The sequence below is a fragment of the Fukomys damarensis genome, unplaced genomic scaffold (assembly GCF_012274545.1).
Source record: "Fukomys damarensis isolate Sample0158 unplaced genomic scaffold, DMR_v1.0_HiC HiC_scaffold_17, whole genome shotgun sequence".
Classification (NCBI taxonomy): domain Eukaryota; kingdom Metazoa; phylum Chordata; class Mammalia; order Rodentia; family Bathyergidae; genus Fukomys; species Fukomys damarensis.
The window spans coordinates 18,569,714-18,583,129 of NW_022900929.1; the positions used below are offsets into that span (position 1 = coordinate 18,569,714).

General features: G+C 53.1%; 2 protein-coding genes across 2 annotated transcripts; one reads left to right on the forward strand and one right to left on the reverse strand.

The window, feature by feature from the left end:
- Window positions 1-8,205: 8,205 nt before the first annotated feature.
- Window positions 8,206-9,384, forward strand: LOC104858700 (BICD family-like cargo adapter 1). Its single transcript, XM_033765274.1, has 5 exons — window positions 8,206-8,284; window positions 8,381-8,487; window positions 8,795-8,889; window positions 9,034-9,154; window positions 9,233-9,384. Exons 1-5 carry the CDS (start codon window positions 8,206-8,208, stop codon window positions 9,374-9,376), a joined length of 546 nt encoding a protein of 181 aa, XP_033621165.1. The 3' UTR covers window positions 9,377-9,384.
- Window positions 9,385-9,393: 9 nt separating this feature from the next.
- Abhd11 (abhydrolase domain containing 11) lies at window positions 9,394-11,937 on the reverse strand. The gene is made up of 6 exons (XM_010619013.3): window positions 11,758-11,937; window positions 11,489-11,624; window positions 10,441-10,614; window positions 10,145-10,315; window positions 9,840-10,021; window positions 9,394-9,686 (listed from the first exon to the last, which is right to left on the reverse strand). The coding sequence occupies exons 1-6, from the start codon at window positions 11,883-11,885 to the stop codon at window positions 9,554-9,556; spliced, it is 924 nt and encodes a 307-aa protein (XP_010617315.1). The 5' UTR covers window positions 11,886-11,937; the 3' UTR covers window positions 9,394-9,553.
- Between the last annotated feature and the right edge of the window lie 1,479 nt (window positions 11,938-13,416).

Sequence of the window (13,416 nt, forward strand, 5' to 3'; positions counted from 1 at the left end):
GGCCCCGCCCCCAGCTCTCCCCGGGGTCGCGACCTACCTTCTCCAGGTCTGATCCTTACCCAGGATAGTGTCCCGTCCTGGACTCCCTGTTCCTCCCTACTCGCACTTCCTCCGGATCCAGTCGCTCAGCATCTTGGGTCTGGACCCTGAATGTCACCCCCTGCTTGACCTTATTGCTTGGGGATCTTCTGCTCCCTGCCCCTTCCCCTAGGCAAAAGTCCCCTCCACAGGGCATGGTGCCTGCAATCACAGCACTCTGGGAAGCTAAGGCAGGAAGATCACCAGTTTGAGCTCAGTCTGGGCAATTGAGCCAGACACTGTTAAAATTATATTCATATATATATCTTGGCTGGCTGCTGGGTATGTAGCTCAGTGTGAAGGTCCCGGGTTTAATCCCCAGCACCAGGAGAAAAAACATCACTCTGCAGAGCGCCCCAGCCTCAGCCACCACCTTCCTACTTTGCCCATCTCCTCCGGGAGCGGCCTGGGGCCCTTCCTCCCGGTGTCTCAGTACACCTGTCGTGTGCCTGCGACCACACCCAGCAGGATACAGACCCCTCAGTCTTTGGGGAAGGGGGGTTGAGTCACAGCTCCCTCTCCTGCCCCTGTTGCTTTGTCCTGTCCCCTTGTCCCCAGTCCCAGCTCCAGCCCCAGGCCTGAGGTCCTCAGTCCCCCACCCGGGGAAGATCCCAGCAGAAGTGGGGGAGGGGCACCAGAAGCCAGAAGCCAGCAGATGAACCTTTCAGGCCCCTGCCTGTATCTGGATGTCACAAACACACTCCTGCCCCAGCCATCCCTGTCGGTGTAGTGGCCCAGACCTGCCTGACCCCAAGCCACGCTGTCCCCTCCCTTCCCCAGTGCTGCCACAGCCTCACTCTGGAGCGGCTCCAGCACCCTGCTGCCCCAAGTGTCTGCGACTGGCACCTCTCCCAGACTTCTGGCACAGGTTAGCTGCTGGCAGGCAGGCAGGGAACACGGCTCCAGCCCTCCCTCTTGTCTGGAAAATCTGGCCAGGGTGTGACCTGGCACTGAGACAGACATACCCCTTCCAGGTGTCCAGACCTCAGCCTCAGCACCCACAGGGCCGGCTCTGTGTGACCAGTCTGAGCTGTTGGGGGCCCTGCCCAAGATTAGGGGCGAGTGGTGGGGGAGGCTGTTGGGGCCCTGGGCCACTGAGATTTCCTGGGTGCAGGGTGAGCCAGCGGGATGGGTCCTGGGTCCTGGGAATTGAGCCCAGTGTCTGTGCCAGCAGGGAGGAGGATCGGGAGCCACAGCTCCTACCTTAGAGGGGCCCCAGCACCAGGCCAGCATCATTCACTGACGTCAAATGGTAGGATGGAAAATGAACCGGAGTGAATGTGTATAACCCCAGCACTCTGGGAGGCTGAGGCAGGAAGATTGCCAGCTTGAATCTAGGATTTGCAGGGCATGGGCAGGCGGGGGACTCTGTGGTCTAAATGGCACAGGAAGCGGATGGGGGGTAGTGTTGAACACTGAGCTAATATGCAGTCAGCAACTCTGGCAGGTCCCAGTCCCAGTCCTTTGTTTGAAAACTGTTTATTGAGTGCCCACTGTGTGCTGTCCTGGGAGTTGGGATGTGGCAGGACACAGAAAGACAAAAGTCTAAGCCCTCACAGAGCCCACAGTCTAACAGAGGAAAGATGATTCACAAACTGAAGACATCATCGTGTTGATGCTGGGCTGTGGAGAGGACAGGAGAGAAAGAGAGGCAGGGACTCCTCGGGTTGCAGAGAAGGCCAATTCTATTGTATTTTACTTTTAAAAGTTTACTGACTGAGGATTGAATCCAGGGCCTTTGCACTGAGCTGCACCCCTAGGCCTTTTACTAAAATGTTTAAATTTTGACTGATGTGGTGGCACATACCTGTAATCCCAGCATGTGGGAGGCTGAGGCAGGAAGATTGTTCAGAGTTGGGACCAGTCTGTGCTACATAATAGATTCAAGCCCAGCCTGAAAAAAAAGTTTTGAGACAGGGTCTTGTTAAACTGCTAAATTGCCCTGGCTGCACTTGAACTTGTGGCCCTCATGCCTCAGCCTCCAGAGTCCTGGCATTTTCAGCATGTGCCAACCGTGCCTGGCCCAAGTTTTAAATTAGATGGTCCAAGTGGGACTTGCTGACTGACAAAGTGTCACTTGAGGAAAAATCAGAAGGAAGAGCCAAGTGTGACAATGCATACCAGTAATCCCAGGGAGGCTGAGGGCTGGGGACACAGCTCAGTGCAGAGGCCCTGGGTTCCATCTCCAGTATGTGATGGGGAAGGAGGTGAAGGTTGAGCCCCGGTAATGGGGGAGAGAATATTTGGGCAGAGGGAACAGCTTGTGTAGCAGCCGTGGGCAGGGAACTTGCCCAGGAGGGGGTGAGGAGGCCCTGGGTGTGGTGCGCTGGGACAAGCGCAGGGTGAAGTGGAGGGAGGCCAGGTGGGGTACAGGTCATGGGAAGCTTGTGGGTGACCCCACCCTCTGGTTTTCACTGAGGGGTGGGAACCAGGGAAGATTTTGAGCGGAGGGGGACATGGGTAGTGGTACTGAAGATTGAACTCAGAGCCTTTGCACTGAGCTGCATCCCCAGTCCTTTCTATTTTGAGGAAGGGGGTCTCTTAAATTGTTAAATTACCCAGAGGGTGTGGCGGAGGTAAGGCCAGGTGTCCCATTATATACAATACTCCCCCACATTTTTTAAACTCAGGATTGAGCTCAGGACCTTCACGACTGCATTGCATGCAAGTCCTTTAATTTTTGAGACAGGGTCTCACTAAGTTGCTTGCACTTGGGATCCTCCTGCCTCAGCCTCCCAGAGTGCTGAGATTACAGGTATGTGCACTCACTGTCATATTCAGATAAGGTCTGTGCTAGGTGGCCCACACCTCCTTAGACTCAGGACGTATTCAGCCAGGCTGCAGCCAGGTCCTGTCTCATTGATCCCCAGCCTTTGCAGAGTGAATGACAAACATTTGCCCACTTGCATAATCAGGATTTCTGTGAAGCGAGAAAGGGGGGCACTGGCTCCTGGTGTTGAACGCTGCTGCCACCTGCTGGTTGAGGCGGGTGTTGCCGCCGCTGCCTTGCACCTGTATGCGGGGGTAGGCATGAGGTCACCACCTGTCCTCCAGATGCCCGCCAGCTGGTGGGAGAGACGTGACGACAATGACAAGACAATGGTGGGGAAGTACGGGGGCTATGGGGATTTGGAGGAGGATGAAGCTTTCTAGGATTCAAGAACAGGATAGATTCTGGGATATAGTTGGGGGTGGAGCATGGGAAGGACCATGGCCAGGGGCGGGGGCACTCAAGGTTCTCCTGTTATTTATCTCTTTTTTTTTCTTTCTTTCTTTTTTGAGACAGGGTCTTGCTATGCAGCTCAGGCTGGCCTCGAACTCAAAGCGATCCTCCTGCCTCAGCCTACCGAGTGCTGGTCACCACAACCAGCATGCCAGTTGTTTTGGCTGCAGAGCCCAGCACCCAGGGGCCCGAGGGGTAGCTCCCTGGCCCCACTAGTGTCTGAAACCACCACTGGCAGCTCTACCCGAGGCTGATGGCCCTGGTCCTCCAGGAGGGAAGGCGGTGGGGTGTGCGGGTGAAGGAGGGGACCCTACTACTCCATGTGATGTCCGCGATGGCACTTTGGGGTGAAATGCGTTATACACCCAAATATAAATTTATGTCTTCTTTTTCTTAATAAGATTAGAAGAAATTTTGCCTGATATCCTAATTCAAACTTTCAGGTGGAGATGAATAATTGACTCCCTACTTAAAATAAGTACTTAAAATATTGAGCATTTAAATATTTAAAACCACTTTATCTTAAAAGAAGAATTTTATGTGGAAACAATACTTTTCCACTCTCATGATTTTGATAGTTTATTCAAGCTCTTCACTTCCATTTCTGCTTTCCAATATCACTGTCACAATCATGTGTTTGTAGTGAAGTGCTATAATCCCAGCACTTGGGAGGCTGAGGCAGGAGGATCATCACAAGTTTGAGGCCAGCCAGGGCTACATAGCGAGCTCAAGGCCAACATGAACTACATTGCAAGACAATGTCTCAAAAAACAAGGGCCGGGGATGCAGCTAGGCCAGGGATGTAGCTCAGTGGTGTGTCTCAAGTGCAAGGCCCTGATTTCAACCCCTGATACCAGAAGAAAAAAACAAAACAAAAAAATCTGTGCACAAATAAATAATAAAACCCATGTCTTCCTTAGCACCTCCTTCAGGTCCCGTTTTCTTAAACTTTCACCTGTAAACAAAGCCTCCTTCCCACTTTTTTTTTTTTTTTTTTTTTTTTTTTTGAGAGAGAGTCTTACTGTGTGGTTTAGGCATTCAGGCAGACTGTGAATTCACTATGCAGCCCAAGCTAGCCTTGAGCTCTGGGCGACCCTCTTTCCTCAGCCTGCAAGTGCTGGGACTGGAGGTGTGTGCCATCAGGCCTGGCATTGGAGCATTTTTGGTACTGAAAACTGAACTCAGGGACTCAGCACGCTTCCTGGGCAGAGGCTGCACCACTAAGCTACATTCCTGGCCCATCGAAGTGTTCTGGAACCTCTGAATTGATAGCATTACTTCAAGCCCTGAGAGTAGTTAGGATGGTATCTGGAGCCTCCTCGGGGTGAGCACGGAATTGTGCAGAACAGCTCTCTCTTGTTCTTTCCACATTCCCCTTCCTTGCTCAATTTTTCTCCACAGCGCTTCCAACATACTTGTTTCCCAGTGCTGGTGAATGAACCAGGGCCGTGTGCATGCCAGGGAAGTGCTCTAGCACTGAACTACATCCCCAGCCACTGTACAATCGTAATTCCAGACAGGGTCTTGCTACATTTCCCAGGCTGGCCTTGAACTCCTGACCCCCTGCCTCAGCCTCCTGAGTAGCTGGGACTACAGGTGCGCCCCACCACACTGGGCTCTTACTAAGCTTCTTAAACAAGTGATCCACTCTACCACCACCAGCCAGGGTTCCAATCACCTCCAGGAGTAAGATAAACAGCACCGATTCCGGCTCTTTGTGCCCAAGTGTGTAACGCATTAGCCTGAGCGGAAGGGCCGTCTACAAAGTAACTTCCCTGATTCTTCAAGGCTGTGAACTATTCTAGATCAAGGGAGATCAGAGACTGTGGCAACTCAGTACATTATTATTTTTTTCAGCTTTAATTGAGTTTATTGGTACATTTTATGGATACAGTACAGTTACATTCATTGTTGGGATCTTGTACCTCTATTTTTTTTTCTCAGTACATTATTTGATATTATAACAGATTCTTGTTTTTACCCCAGGAGGCTATTTTTGGGATACTTAAGAACAATTTGAAATTGTTCCCAAGGAAGAGTTAAATGCCTGGCAAACGTAAAGCCTCCTGCCAGCTGACTCCTGAGCCTGGAGGGGGTCAAGGGCCCAAGGAACCCCGACTTACACCACAGCTGTGCTTCACCCCTGGCTACAGAGGGCCAGAGATCAGGGCCTGTTCGGGCCAGGGCAATGACAGTTTCTTAACTGAATGCATCTCAGCAGAAACGACGTGTGTGGGGTAGAGCTCACCTACCTCTTCTGCTGTGGTCCAACCAGGGGATTCCTAGACGGAGCACTGAACTGTTTGGGGGTGCACGCCTGTAATCCCAGCCCTCTAGAAGGCTGAGGCAGGATCGTGGATTGGCTCCCACCCAGGTCAAAAGAGGTGGGTTGGCCAGGGATTTAGCTCAGTGGTTCCACGGCCTGCCTTGAAAGTGCAAAGACCCGAGTTCAATCCCTGGTACAAAAAAAAAAAGTGGGGTCAGAGGTAACTCAGTGGTAGAGAACCCGAATTTGATCCCCAGTAACACACGCACTGCTGAAAGGCTTCCCAACAGAGTCAAGTCTCTACTACACACTTCAGGCCACTGGTGCACTAGTCAAGTGTTTGAGAGGGAGGCTGCAGCACCCACCCCTGCAATGAATGCTGGATCCATCAGAGGTATCAAGAGCAACAGTGCAAGGGATGGCTCCTGGGTAGGAAGAATCAACGTAGTGAAAATGGACATCTTTCTAAAACTGCTATACTGATGCAGTGCAATCCCAATGGAAATCCCAACAGTGTATTTCACAGACCTTGAGAAAACAAACCAAAAATTCATTTGGAACCAGAAGAGACCTAGAATAGCAAAAACCATTCTAGGCAACAGAGAAAATGGCAGGGGGTATCACAATTCCTAACTTGAAACTATACTACAAAGCCACTGTGATAAAAACAGCATGGTACTGGCAAAGAAACAGACTCGAGGATCAGTGGAACAGATTAAGAAAATGTAGAAACACCATATGTACTTAGCTACCTCTTCTTTGACAAAGGAGCCAACCATCCTCACTGGAGGAAAGACAGCCTCTTTAATAAAAGGGGTTGAGCAGGGAGTGGGGGTGCACACCTGTAATACCACCACTTGGGAGGCTGAGGCAGGAGGATCGCTGTGAGTTTGAGACCAGCCGGGCCTTCACAGTGAGTTCCAGGTCAGTCTCAACTACATAGTGAGACCCTGTCTCAACCCCGCTCCCCAAAATAAATATAAATGGTGTTGGAAAAACTGGATTTCAACTTGTCAAATATTAAAACTAGATCCCTTTCACCACGCACTACAGTAATATTCAAGTGGATTAAAGATCCACTGGGGATTTAGCTCAGTGGTTTCAGTGCCTGCCTTGCAAGCACAAGGACCTGAATTCGATCCCTGGTACAAAAAAAAAAAAAAAAAAGAAAAGAAAAAAAGTCTAAATATCAAAACAGAAACACTAAACTTACTGGAAAGTAATTTAGGTGGAACTCTTGAAGACACTGGCATAGAAGACTTTATGAACAAATCCTCAGCAACACGAGAACTTGCACAAAGATTCAACAACTGGAGTCTCATTGTATTAAAAAGTTTTGCAGTGCAAGAGAAATCACCAACAGAGCTAAGACAAAATCTACAATGTGGGAAAATAATTTTACCAGCTACTCCTCAAAGACTACCACCTACTACCTAGAATATATAAAGAACTAAAAAACAAAAAAAACCAGAACCCCCCCAAAACAAAGACCCAATCCAAAAATGGGCATCTGAAATGAACAGGCATTTCTCAAACAAGTAAAAGCAGCAAATATATGAAAAGTGTTCAACATCACTGGTCATTTGAGATGCAGATGAAAACGCTGAGATTCCACCTCACCCCAGAAAGAATGGCTGCTATCAAGAAATCAGCCAATAAGTGCTGTCAGGGTTGTGGGGAGAAAGGAACCCTTCTCCATTGTTGGTGGGAGTGCAGACTGGTGCAACCATTGTGGAAATCAGTATGGAGGCACCTCAGAGCTGGGACTGGAGGTTCCATTTGACCCAGCCATCCCCCTGCTGGGTATCTTTCCAAAAGAATTAAAAGAATCATATCATGGTGATATATGCACACCTATGTTTATAGCAGCACAGTTTGTAATAGCTAAAACTTGGAAACAACCCAAGTGCCCATCAACTGAACTCTGGATAAAGATGTAGTTTTTCTACAAAATGGAGTACTACTCAGCCATAAAAAACGAGTAACTAGACACTTATAGCTAAATGGATGCATATTGAGGATATATACTTAAGTGAAATAAATAGGACACACTGGAGTAAATACCTAATAGTTTTTCTGGTGTGAAAAACTGAAAGTGTAAATAAGGCTCAAATGGTACAATTGATAGTGTGAAATAGGAAGAAAATGGCTAAAGGCCAAGTGGGAAGGGGAAGGGGAAGGGAAATAAGGGAAAAGAAAAAATGTGAAAAATGGAAACAAAGTCTTTGTAAATAGGGAAGGGTGAAGGGAGGGCAGGGATATGGGGAAAAAATAAGAACCAAGGCATATCATGTAAAGGAGTAAGATCCCAACGATAAATTTAACTATTGTTTGCTTTAAATTTACCAGTAAACTTAATGGGGGGAAAAAGTGTAGGGGAGTGATAGTCAAGATCTCAGTTGTTGGTCAGGAGTAAATGTTTGCCCCTTCCAGGCACACACCTTTAATTCCAGCTATTCAGGAGGCTGAGGCAGGAGGACTGCAAGCCCAAGGTCTGGGTAATTCATTGAGACTGTCTCAAAATACTAAAATGGACTGAGCACGTAGCTCAGTGAAAAGGCCAAGTCCAATTCCAGTACTGAAAACAAAAAACTTTTCCTCCTGCTTTCTGCTGAGGCCGGGTTAGAGCATTGTGTGGATGCCATTCAAGGTACCAGGGCGCCAGACCTTGTCACCTCGACAGACCCAGCTGCAGCACCCCCTGGGGGCGAAGGGAGGTACAGCAAAGCCCTCTCGGGAGCAGGAAAGAGGGACTAACTTGCTTACTCCTGCTCATTGCCCTGAGCTGAGCTGCTGGATTGGGCCTCTTCCAGAGGAGTGTCCTGCCTGGAAGGGAGGGCAAAGGGCCACAGCCTCGGGTTGCCACACCCTACCAGGCAGAGTCCCAGTAACCAGGCCACCTCCGTACCCAGGAACTTGGGTAAGTGTCCTGAACCCACTCACCCTGTCCTTCCCTGGGGGCTGGCGAGATCTCCCACCCTGGGGGTCCAGTCCATCTGCCCACTCTGCCAGCTCTTCCGGTGGGCAGTGGCCACCCCTACCACCGCCTTAGTATGGCCAAGTCGTCCCCTGACCATGTACTTTCTGGTTGACCAACCACAGACTGGGCACAGAGGGCAGGGACAGCCTGCTTCAGCCGCCCCCTCCTGACACCTGCATCAGGGCCAGGGCCAAGGCAGGGCACCTCATTCAGGCACGCTTCAGACCTCTGTCCCGTCACCCCACAGAGCCCGGAATCCCCAGTGGCTGGAGCACTGGGGGCCCTGCAGCCAGAGCCCTCGCTGGACCAGGTGCTCCAGGAGCGGGATGAAGCCCTTGCCAAGTGAGCCACCGGTGGTGAAGCGGGGTGGCCTGGGGGAGGGGGCACCTACAGGGCCCTGCCTAATGGAAGGGGGCAGAAGCCAGGCATCCCTGGAGGAAAACTACACAGCCCCTGAGCCTCAGGTTACCATCCCTGTGCCTGCAGGAAGCAAGCAGTGGAGGCTGAGCTGGACACATGCAGGGCCAGGCTTCAAGCTGTGGAAGCCCAGCTGCTGGAGGTCCTGGAGGAGAAACTGAGGCTGAGACAGGAGGTGGAGGCCTGGGAGGTAGGGTGGTGTGCTGGACAGACCTGGGAGGGGTGGGGACGTGGCCGGAGTAGCTCTGACCCTGCTCTCCCACCCCAGGAGGACATGCAGCAGTTGGTGGCGAAGCTGGTACAAGGTCAGCTGCAGAGTGAGGCCAGGGGTACACAGGGTGCCCACGGGGATGCTGGTTCTGTCAGGAGCCGGGCCCAACTGCCTCAGGGTCGGCGGGTCCAATGGTGGTGATGAGTTCCGCCCAGGACTTTGGGGGCACCATCTTTATTCATTAAAGCTGTAGATCTGACTTTCTCTGAACCCTGGTGCCCACTCAGTGTCCGCCTGAGTCCTTCTGTGTGGAGAGACCGAACTGGATACAGGGACATGAAGCCCTGGGTCTCATGCCCCCTCCCGCAGGGGCAACTCTTAGGTCAAAAAGCCTTGCACGGCATCCATGAAGTCCTGTGGGCGGTCAGCATGGACCCAGTGGCCTGCGTTAGGCACAGTCTGCATCTGTGCCCGAGGGAAGAGCCGCTTCATCTCAGGGTGGTGGCTGGGCCTGTCCCCCGCAGAGACATTGTCCAGAAGAGACAGTGGGTGACGAGGACACAAGAGGAACAGAGTGGGGAGAGACGGAGTCATGAGCCTGGGCACATGGCATTCCTGGGGTTCCCGGGCAGCCCCTGCCCATCCCCAGCCCTCGCCCACTTACTGCACGAATCCAGAGTCTCCACCAACGAGGAAGAGGGTTGGCCCAGAGTAGGATTCCTGTCGCCGAGGGAAGCCCAGGATCTTGTCCATGTGCTGGGCCAAGGCGTCCAGATTCACCCTCCACCCAAAGCGCCCATTGACCTCCACCAGGTTGGTGAGCAGGAACTGCCGCACAGCCAAGTTCTGTGTGTGTAAGGGGTGCAGCAGTTAGGGGGGTCTCCCTGGGAGGCCCGGGCCGGCACTCTGCTTCCCCTGACAGGTAGGTCCTAGTATGCACCAACTGTGGGGGAGCCGTGGGCAAATCACCTGGACCACGAGGCTGAGCTGCTCATCAGCCAGTTTCCGGCCACTGGAGCGGGGCAGCTCATGTGGGATGTCTATGGCCTTCATGGCTGCCACATAGGTAGAGAAATACGACAAGGAAGCATGTGCCACTGGGCTGATGTCCACAGCAATCAGACGATCCACCAGCTCGGGCTGTGGGAGAGAACCGGAACTAGGGACGGGGCACAGGGCAAGCACAACAGTCTGGAGTCCCAGGCTACCTGCTGGGCACCCAGGGTCTATACTGGATGGCAGGAGGTGCCAGTCCATGCACTCACCCTCTGCAGGGATAACAGCATGGCTGTCTTTCCCCCCATGCTGTGGCCGACAAGGACGCAGGGTGCCAGGCCCAGCTGGAGCAGGAGGTCCTGCAGGTCCTGGCTCATGGCCTCGTAGCTCACATCTGGGCTGTGGGGGCTGTCGCCATGGTTCCGAGCATCTACAGTCAGCACCTGGGGAGGAGGGAGACATGAGTGGTGCTGGCACCCACATTCTGGGTATAGACAGAGCCACAGGCCTAGTAGGGACTGCAATGGAGAGGACTAAAGAGTCTGGGGTTTTGCAGGGCACGCCTGTAATCCCAGCACTTGGGAGATTGAGGCAGGAGGATCGTTGTGTGCTTGAGGCCAGCCTGGGCTACACAGCGAGTTCCAGGTCAGTCTCAACTACATAGTGAGATCCTGTCTCAAAAAACAAACAAGAGTCTGGGGTCAGATCCTGATGAGGGGAAGGGGGCCGGGCCCTGACCAAAAGACCCCAATGAAGAAGCTGCGACCACTCTGCCAGAGAAAAGTCCAGGGCTACGATCACATACGTATCTGAAGGTCTGGGCTGCTTAGGCGGTAACTCCAGAGAAGGCCAGAAGGTGGGTCCAGGGGCTTCCAACAGTCAGAGAGCACAGGTGACAGTTAAGAGGTGGTGAGCTCCCTGTCGTCCCTTCGTGGGGAGGTGGCTGGTGGAGGGCAGCTCTGTGTGGAGCAGGCAGGTGATCTATAACGGAACGAGGGTCTGGATGGGCGGCGGCGGCAGCACGTGTAAGTACGAATGGGTCTAGGTCCACCTTTGAGGTCTTTGTCCTTGGGGCTTCCCAACGGAGCTACATCCCTAGCCCATTTTTACACTTTATTTGAAACTCACTAAATCGCTGGATTTAAACTTTTGATCCTTCTTCCTCAGCTTCCCAGACAGCTGGGATTACAGGCGTCCTCCACCACCATGCTGGGCTGTCCTTTCATTGTGCTGCGTTGTTACTTTAAACTCAGCCCGGCGCCCGGGATCCGGCCAGTCCCGGACCCGCCCGCCAGCCACGCCCACCCGGAAGCTCACCCTCCGGCCAGTACGCTGGGCCAAGGCCTTGGCGAGGGAGCTGAAGTTGGTTTTACTGCCGAAGAGTCCATGCAGGAGGACGACGGCCGGGAGGGCTGCTTCCCCGTCCAGAAGCTTGTAGGACAGCGGCAGCGGCCTGCAGGGAGGGGTCCAGGATGGGCGGAGCTTTCAACGGGGGAGGAGCGTGAGCAGCCACTAGGAGAGGGCGGGGCCCAAAGGAGAAGGGGGCTGGGGAGGGGCGCACGGCTCTCCGGGCGTCCTTGACTGACCTCGGCTCGGCGTCCCCTCGGCCGCCGCCGCTACTGTTCCTCAGTGCTTCGGGCATCCTCGAGGAGCTAGGCCTGCAAGGACCGAACGCCCTGTAGCCTGCCCTGCAGGCACGCGCCCAGCGGAGCATACCGACAACCGGCGTCCCACGCACCCCCCCCACAGGAACTTCCGGCACACTCTCCGCCTCCTGAGCCTCCAGGAGCCACGCCCATTTCCGCTCGGAGCTCCGCCCCCTGCTCATAGAGTCTCCGCCCTCAATACGTGGTTTTACCCAATCCCAGAAAACAGTGCGTCCCCAGCCCTGCCCTTGCGCCATTGCGTAACCCCGCAGGCGCCGGGCAGGTCCCGCTCCGGGCCACGCCCTAGGCGGAGCGCCTTCTCTCCTCCCTAAGATCAGGAATAGGGTTCGCGCCACCTCGGGGTTCTGGGTCCAGGGTGCGGTCTGCGGGTGGTTGCGAGGCTGGACTTCGTGCTCTTAGTCCTAGTTCACTGCCCTGGGCCGGTGCCATTTTTCTGTGCCGCCGGCCTGGACGACGGGCGCCAGGAGCTGTTCCCGTCGGGGCGCCAGCTTGGTGGTGGTGCCATGTTCCATAGCTGGAGGCCCGCTAGGCTCGACGGAGCACAGCGCCTGGCCCACCCCGAGGTCCCCTCTAGAGAGACCGAGGACCGGCTCCAGAGGCCACCTCCACCCTTCCCAGGTGGGGCAAAGCGCAGAGACCGCAGATGAGTGGACAGTCGGAATCTGGGTCGGTGTCCCCTTGCGGAGGGGAGTCACCGCAGGCCAGGTGTTTGTACTGTTCAGTTCATTTGCTGGACTGAACCCATGGCCCCGATCAGCGCCCCCACTCCCCCGTACCGGGGATCGAACTCAGGACCGTGCACTTGCCAGACAGGCGAGGCTCCACTGAGCTAAATCCCAGCCCAAGAGCTGCTCTTTCTTCAGCCATCAGTCAATGGGGCATTTCCCTCTTCTAAAGCCTCTTTAAAGCTTTTATTTTTGCAGTGCTGAGGACTGAACCCAGAAACTTCCGACCGAGTTATGTCCCCAGCCATTGTAAAGTTTATTTTGTTACAGAGTCTCACCACGTCACTAAATTGTCTAGGTTTGGCTCAGACTTGGCATCCTCCTGCCTCTTCCCAGAATGCTGGGAACGCATGTGCTGCCAAGCCTGGCTGTGATTCTTCCCTTGCTGTGCGTTCCTTCTAAGGTAGAATAGAAGAAATAAAGATAGGTAGAAAGGAGACAAGATGGGAATTCTAAGATTGTACTTTTAAGAAAAGCTGCAGCCTCAGGACACAAAGTTACTTAAGCATTTTTCCTTTCCAGGAAACTTAAAAATTCCTAAGATGCTTAAAGAGTGTAATTTGGGCTCTGGGCTGTGCTGTTGGCCTGTAAATTGCACTTCTTCCCATATGCATACAGTACCTCGACCATCAAGGAAGTGGTAACTTTAGTGGGCAGCAAATCATTTCAAACACGTCAGTGGTTGGCATTGACATAGCTCTCCAGATGGGTTAGTTATGTGATGGACAGTAGGAATACACATCCCAGATCACCCATCTTTTTTTGTGGGGGGTTGAGACAAGGTCTCAAACCATCAAGGAAGTGGTAACTTTAGTGGGCAGCAAATCATTTCAAACACATGTCAGTGGTTGGC